Source organism: Empidonax traillii, unplaced genomic scaffold (assembly GCF_003031625.1).
Source record: "Empidonax traillii isolate 1590-97213 ecotype Southwest subspecies unplaced genomic scaffold, ASM303162v1 scaffold191:size1449129, whole genome shotgun sequence".
Taxonomy (NCBI): Eukaryota; Metazoa; Chordata; class Aves; order Passeriformes; family Tyrannidae; genus Empidonax; species Empidonax traillii.
In genome coordinates, this window is record NW_020955384.1 from 1,345,766 (window position 1) to 1,358,297 (window position 12,532).

At 39.4% G+C, this 12,532-nt stretch overlaps 1 protein-coding gene across 1 annotated transcript in view; it reads right to left on the minus strand.

Moving 5' to 3' along the window:
- The window catches only part of LARGE1 (LARGE xylosyl- and glucuronyltransferase 1), a 194,084-nt gene that overhangs the window by 116,633 nt on the left and 64,919 nt on the right, over positions 1-12,532 (minus strand). The window contains exon 4 of the mRNA XM_027886630.1: positions 8,752-8,875. Coding sequence (XP_027742431.1) covers positions 8,752-8,875 — 124 coding nt within the window. The remainder of the gene's footprint in view (positions 1-8,751; positions 8,876-12,532) is intronic.

Genomic DNA, 12,532 nt, shown 5'->3' on the forward strand with positions numbered 1-12,532 from the left:
GCATGTATTTCTTACACTTCTTGAAACGTGTGATGTAAGGGCTAAGACCATCAGTGTCACCCTCATTCCAGGTGAACACAGATCCTAAATGCCTGACTAAAACAATACAGATGGAGCTATTTTATAGGTTTTCATCTGTGTCAGCTAAAAACTGTGGAATCCACTCAGCTGTGAAAGCAGTCAAACCTGAAATAATGGAGGAGTATTTGGAAAAATTATCAGCGATCAAAACACTACTCAGTTTTCATCTTTGTTTCTGAAAGGCTGAGACCTAGACACCATCAACTTAAGTTCAAAGAATGAAAATTTTGCAGGATTAAGTCCGTTTGATCTGCAAAGTGGTATCTCCACTACGAGAAATGAAATTTCACAATTTAGAAATTTAAATGTTCTCACATCAAATTGACCTCAAAAAGAGGTACCACCAGTGGCATGCCATTAATAATGTTATCATGTAGCTCCCCTTTGAAGCAAGTATTCAAAGTCCGAATTAGCCTGAACACTCTTATCCAGATTGAGATGGTTTCAGATCCCAGTGAAAAGTGACTTCAATGAGTTCTTGTGCTATGTCAGGCACACAGCGTGGCTTGTTATTTCCATCCAGTGCTAAGACAAAGTGTCATACAAGAAGGTGGGCCCAGATAAGATGAACATCATTTTTCACCATAAGAATGACTATTTCAGCCCTAGTTCTTCAGAACACTTTGTGCCTACACTGCCTGCTGAACCACTCCATGGGAAGTAGCTCACATCTGAACTGCTGTGTAACACTTCCCTGAATCTCAGATATTTCTCAGAAACAAGCCAACACCGAGTACTTTAGAAATTATGAATTCTAATTATTTCAGCTCCCTGGTGGTGAATCAAGAATATTCTTGGAGTCCTTTTAGCCTGCTATCTTTTCTCAGCTTATCAATCAGACACAGAAATACATACAGGTCAGTTCTTTGTAAATCTAAAAGCAAGAATCACTAAATCCTCACTAAATGAGGATTCTCACATCAATACGGAACCTGACTAGGAGTGCTCTGAACAGTCACTGCTATTCTTCTATCAGCAATCGAATGCCCTTTGACAGGGAGGTGTCCTTGGGAGCAAGTAAAAAGCCATTAAGATCTAAGACCATCTAAGATCTAGTCATTATATGTCTTCCCACCTTTTTATCTGCTAGTACCAAGAAAACAAATAGTGCTGGAGCACAGGATGACCATAAACTCTATCCAGCAAGTACAGGGGATATACAACCCTTACCCCTCATGCAGATCGAAGTGTTAAAACAATTTCTGTATGTCCACGATTAGGAAAACAAAGTGTTTTCACTTCTCATGGATGGATGACAACGTTCTAAGGAAATGGGGATATTCACGTAATGGGGATGCATAGCACAAATAATAGTTGCAGTAGTTGGTTTGAAACACTCGGTCTTTTTTGATTTTTTTTCCAGAGCACTTTTTTTAATTTTTGTCAAACTGAATAATTTTTGCAAAATCTCATGTGCAGTTATTCATCTTTTTCTCATTCTCTGCTAAAATTGCCTTCCCTGGAGGTGCAGCACATGTTGCTGCAATGAGCAATGTTTAAGAAGCTGAATGCCAAACAGAAATCCTTGCTATTGAAATGTCACAGTCAGCTACTATGATACAAATGTGGGTGACGTAAGTGGAAGCGAGTTGGCTCCTTATTCGTCACTTCACATATGTTACAAAGAGCAGCTACGCTAGCTTCCTGGTGGAGGTGGTACAGAACAACTGTACTGCTTTTCCCTAGAAGCAAGAAAAAGGTGGAGCCACAGAGAAGACTGCAACGATTGGAAATAAGTTAGAAAACTAACCAAGAATTTCAGTGTTTTTCCAAAGCACCAGCAACAGCAGCAAAGTATAAGGGGTTTACAAAAGCAGGCACGAGGCTTTCTTTTGGAATGGCAGAAGCACTGCACAACACAGTAGGAGGACTGGGACCCTTGAAAGAGGCTCACGAAGTACTGCTCCTTCTTGCATCACATCAGGCTTCATCCCAGTATACCAAACTTTTACAGTTCCAAATTTCAAATTAACTGACAACATTTGTAAATCCAAGGAGAAATTACATAAAATTCTGCAAAAAGCTATTCCACATTTGGTATCTTGCCTCCTTCAACAAATGAAGTTAGAAAGCTAGATGTCACTAAGCAGATGACAACTGCTGGAAGTCAGAAATGGCACTATGACCAATTTCTCACCAGCCCCACCGGTTTCCACAGCATTCTTTCATGACTACTTGTTTAGAACAAGTAGAATTCTAAGACCCAGTTTGATTTTATGTAAAGTTACTGTCTTCATATTCTAGGCCTGAATAATAACAGAAAACACATTTAAATAATAGTCTGTTAATGTTGCATGGCCTTTTTTTCTTTTTTTGTGCAGAAGAGGGATTGGGAGGGCAGAGGAAGTACGGCTTAGGCTACTCAGTCTGCATGGATAGATTCGGACCATTTCACAAAGGTTCCACTGTACTGGGGAGTTTGAATTGCTATCTGTTTCTTGGTAGATACTCATTTCCTCCCAAACAGTCTGAAGGAAAATATCTTGGCTTACAAAACCTGGTCTGTTAATGTCCAGTCATCTGTACTAAAAACCATGGATAAAAGACCCCGTTCTTAACATGGTATCATTGGGTCACAACCACAAGCATATTTTATCACCTGAAACTTCATGTCTCTGCTATTCAGTATGTTCATTATCAAATACATAAAATCTTACTTATAATGTGGAAATTCAAATCTAAAACTAAGCCACGCAATTTATAAAAATTTGTACAATGTTTTGATTATAGACTATGGTTTTCAAAATCTTAAATTTCTCTTTAAAAAAAATTAAAGAGAAGGTAAAAGGGCAGGAAGAAACAGCAATCTATGCCTGTTAGTTCAGTGATGTGCAGTAGGCCAGCTTGCAGGAAGACCAATGAAATACAGGAGCATTGCAAGCCCACCATAACTTGTAACAGTATTTGATCAAAACCTCAGTGCTGTAGAAACACTTTAATTGAATACTTACCACTGTGTAAATGAATGTAAACATAAACAGATGCTGTGTTTCTCACTCTGTATTGCATTAATAGCAATTAGATCTTGCATATGAAGTGGAAAAGAAAGGAAGGAAAGTAATGTACTTCTGCTTTATAACTTTGTGTGTTTGCCTTTGAGGCATACAGTGAACTACTTAACAGATAAATAAACATGCACTGCCCTTAAGCAATATATAATCTGCATGCAGGGCAACGCAAATACAGTCTAACCATTACAATCCATGATAGTAAGGGGTTAGTCACTATTACCCTGAAATAAATTGTTATGGATGGCTGCTACAGCAATATCCTGTGCAACTGCTTGCCCAGGAAGATGGTGGAATGCAGGAGAATGCCAGTCAGTTTTGCTGTTCAAGGTTTTATCAACACTACTATTGTTGTCACCCTCTGCAGTTGGTGTGAAAAACACTAAGCTAATAATCTGTTCATCAAATACACTCTCACATCTTCCCAACTTCCAATCAGGTCCCTGTCTCCCATGTTCAGCAGGTGGTATCTGCCATTCTGTTGGAAGTATTTGCTTGACCATGGTTCCAAACTACCTGGTATATGGCAATGCACAATACAGACAGCCCCATCTATGCTATCATTCATTGGAAAAGCTTCTACTGGTAGCCAAAGATTTCATGGCATTTGAGATGCTTTTAGTGTAATTTGCTGCAAAGACATTTACACAGAATATTTTAAAACATTTTAAACAGTATACTGACTTAGAATAATTCTTGTATGGACAATACGATGTGCCAGAAAGGACACTTGATTGCTGTCTGGATAGTAAAGAGAGTCTCTGTAGTAAGGGTCCTTGCAGAGTCATCTTAGTTGGATTGGGTGAGACTGCCTAAAAGTGGGAGAGACTCCCATGTTTTCTGTCTAAGTTTTGTAATCCAGCTGGCCTGTGGTCCTGCATGACCCCTGCAAGACATGCATAATGCATTGACGTAGATTACCTTAACCTATATACAAAACATTTCCTAACTATCTCAAGCATGTACAAAAGATTGTCCTACGTGATCATTTCTACACATGTAGGAACTGTTTCTATTGATTGTCTTACCCTTATACAGTTAGATTAACTTTGCTGCAGGAACTGTCTGTGAATATCTGGGACAAGCAGATTCTTCACCCAGGATGTTAATCGACATGCTTAAGCATACAAATTGGTCTAGGTACAGCAGGGTCTGCCTGGGAGATCTCAAGAACTGTCTGAAATTCCCTCTAGGATAGCTCCTGTAACAAGCTGTCAAATATTTCTTGTGCAGACGGCCAGCAGTTCAATCAATCACCTAGTTTCAACTTTGTCTGCTGTCTCAAACCAGCCCTTTATCTCACCTATGCAGACGACAAGCCTGGGAGTTCCTGGACTGCTCTGGGAATTTAAGCACCCTGGGAGTGCACACAAGCACAGCTCTGAGACCCAGCTACACTATGATTATAAATAAAGAATTAAACTTCATTTTTTCTGCTTAGATCTCACAGCCCTTGCCCATCTATCTGTCCAAATGATGTCAACCACTGACCTAGTGAACTGCTTTCACAGTTCAGATGGAAGTGGTTAAGAAATGACTCATCTCATAATTAAATAAAGGCCTAAAGTTAGGTGATCTTTATGCCATGCATTGTCCCAGCTTGGTTTTGCTCTCTAGATATGAGCACTGTTTTTGACTGACAGTGTAGACAACATTTCTGATATGAAATCGCCTAATGCAGCACCGGCAGTCAGATTTGTGGACTACTGTTTCCAGAAACAGTAAAAGCTAGAATATTGTCCATATATGCAGCAAAGTATGGAGCTTTTCACACTTCATTTTCAGGTCAAATGCTCATCCACTACAAAAACCCATTCACCATCCCTTTTAAGTTCATAAATAAACAAATGCAGCACATTTGTGGGCACTGTTTAAAGGAGATGGCTTTTCTGCTTTATCAGTGAGGAAGAGACAATGTTTATCTGGGCATCAAGATTTACTCACAGCAGAGCAGGCAACTGCTCATTCTCCCTCCTGCTTTCTTCAGCCCATGTCGTGTTGTCATCAGTCTGTCAGGCAACATCTAGGAAAGCAAACTCACCTCATCTGTACTCCACCCATCACATACACAGTACTGCTTTTTACAGCTGTTCCTTCTGCTCTGGGACAGTGCGGATCACGTTTAATGCTTATACCTCCTTGTGAGTAAAATGACATGAGATTCCATGTGAAATAATGAAGTGTAGAAGCCAGTGCTCATGCTGCACATCTTCAATAGTTTGTTCTAGAGTTCCTTTACGTAAGACTGAACTGAAAAAATCACAATATCCTGCAGCCTGATATGAGCAAGTCACAGCTATAATATGTCTTTTAGATCGATGTTTCACAGGTATGTTTTTTTCTTTTAATGTTCAAAGAAGACGCTTTTCAGTTTCCAGTTATTTTTTGAGATTCATTGCTGTAATACATACATCTACTGCATTGGGATCCAAGGTGAGTAACATGACTGAAGTGATCACATAAAATGAATCTACCTTGCCAAGTAACCTTTTAGTTTGTTGTCACAGTCGTATGTGACCACATAAATTTGGAGGAGTTATGTGTGAGCCATACTGAGTAGAACAAGAATGAAGTCTGTAGCTATGGAATAGCTCAATTACTGGCACCATTATCAGCTGCCCACACTTCAAGGATGCTTAATGCTGACTACTAACTGCATGTATCAAGTTTAGTTAATGGGAGAGAGTTCACAATCTGAACAGCTTGTAAGTTGAGGGAGAGCTTTTAAGCACCTATCTATCTCCCTTGTGGTTATAGGCAAGGAGACAGGCCAAGTTATGTTGGTGGAGGTTAATGATCATCTGAGCAGAACTGGCTGTTAAAATTCTCAAACTAACTGGTTTAAAGAAATATATCCAGCAAGCTCCCATCTCAATTGTGTCTGACCCTTTTCCTGGAGATGTTGTTATATTGGCTCAGCTCCACAGTCAAGTCTCTCTCCCTTCCGCCCCACCCCTTATCACGTGCCTCAAATGAAGATACACCTTTCCCCAGCTATTTTATCCCGTGCTCCATCCCTCTTCCAAGCAGGCTGTTGTTAGTTCAGCAGCACCTGCTTTTAGAGAGAGAATGAACATAGGTTCTTTGTGGTGCAACGTGAACGCAAACAGAGGTGTCACCTTGCAAAAGGAAAAATAAGACTTCTCTAAATTTTAAAAGGAACATCTGAGATGCTTAATTCACAGCAGCAAAGTAGATATCTTGGTTTGCTGGCCCTAGAAATTCTGATATAATCAGTGGTACCTTTTCTTCCCTTTCTTGCAATGAAGTGCCCCATTTTCCTCCAAAACCTGAGAGAAAACAGCAGCCACAGCCGAGCCTAATTTTCCTTCCTTCAGGACACTGGTTGCTCTAAGCTAAACAGCATGCATTTTTAAAAACTGCAAGGTATTTTAAGAAACATTGCCAAATATTTTAGTCTCCAAATTCTGCCTTTTAAAAAACTAATACACTAGTGGAAACTGTTGCCCAAAATCTAAATAGCTACTTGAAAACAAAAAAGCATCCATACTATCTGTGGAGGATCTAATACTAGGTGCTCCCTTCCACTGTTTGAGTAGGAACAGGAGTAGAAGCAGGATTTTTCCCAGGACTCAAGGGCTTAAGCTAACATGCCAGCTCCTGGTGCACTAGAAGGAAGAGGCTGGAAGCTCATACATATCCAATGGGGAAAAAAAAAACAAACATGAAATAAAATGTTTTCTGTAGCAACTACAATGTGTTCCAAAACAACTGAACATTGGTGACAGAAAGTTAAGCAGAAAATTCTCATGCTGTTGTTCAGTCTAAATCCTTTTAAAAGTCAGGAAATGGTATTGATTACATGTTTAAAAAAGAACTATGGAGAGTCATTCAAATTGAAACATATCCTTAATAGTGGATTCATAGATGACTTCAGAGAAAGACAGACTTTCTAGTAAACATTCGAGCATCAGTTCTATGTTTTCTTAACACCAGGCAGCATAATATAGCTCCCAAGAGTGCAGGTGAAATACATGAACCCAAACCAATCATTAAATCCTCTCTAGAGGCTATGTAGGAAACAAATGAGACGAGCTCCTACAGCTGTCTGTAAACAGCTCCTCCGTCTTCTTTGCTAAAACTTGCAGAATGATCTGGATACAAGCCAGCATCATACCTAGCTTTTTAAAACTCCATTTATATTTACAACTCTTTGCTCTCCTTTGGCAACATCTGTCACATTCACCTATGCTGACCACAACATACTGTGCTTTTCGGCTACTGAAATAAGGGAAACTGCTTGGTGTACAGTATGAGCTCTGAACAAGAGTGGCAAACCTGGAAAGGTGTGTATATGCATCAATACCTCTATCCAGTGTGAAAGTGGTCCTCATGCAAGGCTACATGCAAGACAGCCAAGTGTTGATTTAGGTCACCATTTATATAAAAAATTAAGGTTTAGTGAAGACAGAAGGATAAAACAAGAGTTTGCTCTGTAGCCTCCTCTCTGCACGGTGCTTTGCCTGTAAATCAGCAAGTTGGGAATAACTGAAGTAAGCTCTCTTGGTTATTATTTACTGAACTAGATTGGACCGTACCCAAATGACCAGAAGGAAAACATTGAGAGGTCTGTCTTCCCCAGCTGAGAGGCTAATTAAAAGCCCTACAATTTGCAGAAAAGCACATGTAACATAGACATGTACAAGACTTACAAGAACAAACCTCCTCCTTGCTATGAAGCTATAAAGAACAGAAGGGAGAGCTCTGGCTAATTAGGTTAATATCAGCTTATGGCTTCATGTAGAAGAACTAATAAAAAAATTAAACCAGTTAGAAATAAAGTATTTTTCTCAAGGATCATTTTTCCCCTTTTCCATCTCTTTCAAAACCCTTTTGTATTCAAGATGCTACAATATGGAGTTTACCCCTTAATTAGTACAGCAATTTGCTAAATCTTGTTTTTTCCTCGTTTCAGGGTGCTGTTCAGAACAGTCTGATAAGTCATACAAATTATTGCCACCAACTCCAAATGCTAAAATCTGAATTTTTCATTCTACCTCCACAGCTAAAAACCATGCAGCTCAAAATCAATGCTGTGCCTCCGTGTTCTAATTTAACTTTGTAACTATGAAAAGATAATTACTTTATGTTTTGAGTAAGTGATTCCCCCCCTCCTTGGAACTCTTTTCATATTCCTTTTGAAAGGGCATCCAGATAAAAAAAAGGTAGCTATTTCAAACTGTAGTATTAATACCTTGTATAGATTGTACATATGTACTTATGGTGTTACACATCCATGCTTAAGAAATGCAAGGCAGTTGAGTGTTTTCAGTAAAGACTTGGGCTTACTGAATAAGATACTTAAGATTCCACTATTGCTACTGGTAAGAAGTCTCCTTAGCAAAACAGAATGTGATTAGACAGCAAGAATCCTCTTGACAGCACGTAAAATTCTAAGTTGCTAAACAACACGTTCCATTAGATTCCATTAGCAGAGAAACTGCACTGATTTTAGCCACTCAGTATCTTCTAGTTAAGCGTAACTGAGGTTACAGTCGTGTGAGTCAGAATTAGTCGCAGTCAAGGAGAGTTTTTTAGCCAACTGCTCCCCTGCAAGTCACCAGCCAAAAAGAGATGAATAAAAAAGGGATGACATGAAATCATAACTATATGACTAACACCTGTGTATGTCTGTCTTTACCTTGAGCTCATCTGCATCATAGAAGTCAATGCGCACAGCAGGGACCATCCATGTCTGGAACAAAGTTGCCAGGATCTGTTTGGCAATTGCATCTGCGATGAGGTGAAAGTGGAGTGGGTTTCGCCTAATATGAGAAGGGAGAGAAAACCATTAGTTCAAAGGATCCTAATTCCTGTTGTTAAAGTACAACATCAGAATGTACAAAACTTTATCTGTGTCTAAGATGTCAAGTTTAAAGTGCACAGCATGTTCAGTGGAGTCCTGCTCTGTGGACAAAATGCTGAGACACAACTTGAACACGTATGACAACAGAAATACTCAATCAGTTTCTGGGTGGTTGTAAACAAATATAGATCCTTTGACTTCAGTGGAATGTAATGATTTATAACAGCTAAGGATCTTGTTCCTTCTATTGGCTCCTTGAAAGAAGGCTAAGTTTATCTCCCTTTGGGGACTTGAGCTGTGAAAGTTGTTGCTGTCAGTGTCTACATCAATCTGGCAACTTATCTTCGTGGTAAGAAGTCTGTGGAGAAGTGGAGGTGCAAGGGAGGGTTAAAAAATAATAATTTGAATCAGGTGATATTCCAGGACCATTGAGTTTACATAGATCTTTTCTAAAAAGCAAACTTGGGGAATCAACAGCTATCCTACAGAAACCCAATGTTAGATGTTTCAGGTGAGTGCCTTCTAGCTGTTCACTGGCATAGTGAATAGAATGGAGATTGCACATCTTCCCACATGCTTTTCCTAAGAGGGAGGGATGGTTAAAGGCAGGAAGAAAGAAAACATTTTGCTTCCAAACACCAAAATTGGGTTCACTTTGGTAGTTACAGGACTTGAGCTAACTGAAAAGCTTCAAAACAAGATGAGTGAAGCCAGTATCAGCAAGACTGGCACCTTTTGACAGAGTGTATGGATTTTTCTATAGTAATGTGAACTTGAACATTACAAACACCTTGTTTAAAGCCCTTAACCTCGCTCCCTCTTCGAGGGACGGTAAACAGTAAAATTTGATCTTAACTTCTGTAGTAGGAGTACAAAAACCTGTCAGTGGAAGTTAGTCAAGAATTTGTAGTCTTCTATGTTTATCCTTAGCTTTGCAACTTTTCGTGTTAGCAGAGAAGCACAGAGTTTGAAAAAGCCACTAAGAAGACAGATGGTTTGTTCAGACTTTAGCATTGGCCCAAACTTTCTTTCACCTCAAGGGTGGAATAGTGGTCTCATTTCTCTGAAATTTATAAAGCTAAATGTACTTGTTAACTGATACGTTTCATCTAAAAAGATGTTTTAGATGTTGATTAAAGTGAAAGATGACTGATGCTACTATATTCTTCAGCAAAAATAAGAACTGAGGAAATCTATGTTAGTTCAAGCCAATGTACTTCCATTACATGTTTGGGCTTAACCCAAAAGATGATGGTTATTTTCTCTCCATTTCCTACATTAATGAACAATATGTGCCTTCCTCTTTAATGTTTTTCTTCTTTCTTTGATGAGTAATACTGCTTCCTACTGAACAAAGTCCACAAGAAAATGGAAAAATACATATAATGGTTCATAGTACCATAACAGACCTCTCAGCAGAAACAGCAGATTGTTGTGATAAGCAATGTATGGTTGGATTTTGCAGTGTTGGAAATGCTGCACCTAAGATCCAACCCAACACCCAGGGTTGCCAGTGAAGCTGCTGTATTGGCTTCAAGGGCACTGTGGATCACATTATGAGCTTACAGAAAAAGCAGGAAAGGGCTAGAAGCCTTATATATGAGATAATCATGATGGCAGAATAAGCCCACAGCTGATCTGCATTTAACAATATCCAAAACACTAAGCCACGACATGCTTTCCAGAAAGACAAAGGTCTTTCAATCTCCAGCTTGCCCTGGAGGGAGGAGGGGAGAGGGAAAGGAGTAAGCTGCCAGCTGCTGAGTGTCCCATTACCAAGCTGAAGGGATCACAGCAATTACATCTGCTTCACTAGCCCAGCAGGAGAGTAGAAGAGGACATCCTGGCTCATGCAGATTCCGCAGTAACCAGGCACCTTGCCAAGAAAAAAATCGGGAAATAGCAGAGATCAGGAAATACATCTCATTAGCAGAGACAAGGCCAAGAGAAACAGAGTACAACACCAGCGGCCTTGCATACAGGCAAAGCAGTATCTCAAGACAAATAGATGTTGAATGTCAACATACACATAGGTTCCTCTGCTTAGCAGGGGCTGAGTCTGGATTCTGGTAGGACCATTTCCCAGATGGTGTTCTTCAGTAATTTTTTTGCCTTTTTTTTCCCCAGGGTTATTTATCTATATATTGCAAAGTGGAATAAGAAGAGTAAAAAATCAGTTAAAAGCAAGAAAGCTCTGTCTTCCTTCAAACCATCATTTAGTTAAATGGAATTGATATAAAATATTTCAAGATGAAACATGCTAGTTGAAAAGAAAAAATCTGACACAAAGACACTCAGATGTTCAGTAGCAGTTTATACTTATCTGAATGACCCAGAGTGTATGAAACTTAAATGGGAACAAGTGGGTGACATTTTCTTTAGTTTGTCTCCTACTGGGAAAAAGAAAAAAAGGAGTAGCTGTACTCCCACACAGAAATCTCTTTCAAGTTGTTAGCCTCGTGGTAAAGATTCAGCTGGAAGGAAAATGTATGTCAGAGGCAAAGCAGAAGATTATCACTTACAAAAATATATCCCCAAAACAGTATAGTGACCTGATGACTTCTACAACTAAATGTGCATCAGCCACAGAACATTTTACTCCAGATGATCTTTTAGTTCTGTGAAATGTGAGGTTTAGCATGGTGCTAGAAGCCAACAGAGCACAGACTCAAAGCTGGAAGACCTTCTGAAGATAACAGTACTAGCATACACACAGATGACATCTTTTACCTCTTCTGGTGTCTGCAATATGCAAAAGCTTAAAGATATGGATTGCTTCAAAGTATTTATGAAACAGGTTTAGAAGCTTAAAGATCAACCAACATCCATTGTAAAAGATACAGAAGATTCTGCAAGATGAAAAATCTTTCTCAAGAGATAGGTGAAAAGGATGCCATAATTATTTGCCAACTTGATTGAATTACTAGCTCTAAGAATCCTGAGTGACCATCAGGATATTGTGAAGGATTCCACTGAAAGCTGTACTTCATCAATCAGACTTGGACATTTTGCTGTATTTGATATCAGTGAAAGCTATTCCTTTCTTCAGACTGGTCTACTTCCAGGAGAGAGACATTTTGGGATACAAGCTTTATAAAACTGAAATTTAACTGTATTGCTCCTATGATAAGTTAAGGGATAGGCATATAGACAGCTATCTTTCACAGGCACTTTGCAGCTACAGTTAGAAAAGATTGGGTATAGCAGGGGGGAGATACTGAGTCTTCTGAGGTAGGCTTGAGAGTACCTCACCTGCATAACAAAGAACAGTGACATGGCCTTTGAAGTTCAGTGAGCAGCTGAAGAGACAGAAGTTTGCTACTGGAAATTAAGCGGCATGAAACTGAAAAAAATATGATGCTGTGGTTAAAGAAAAAGCCAACTCTCTTCTGCTGGGAAGGCAGATCAAGTAATGAAAAGGATTTTAATTCTTTGGTTTCCTGCAACAGCAGTAACAAATCTATGTTTAATGAGATGGCCCAACAGGTTCTTTCCAATACCCTGAGCCTAAAGACTCCAGTGCAACCCACTTGTTGGGTTGAAGGGAACCTGGAATCAAGTCTTGGGAGAAAGTGATGACCAGCATAAACCTCTTCACTCACTCCAGATGGAAGGT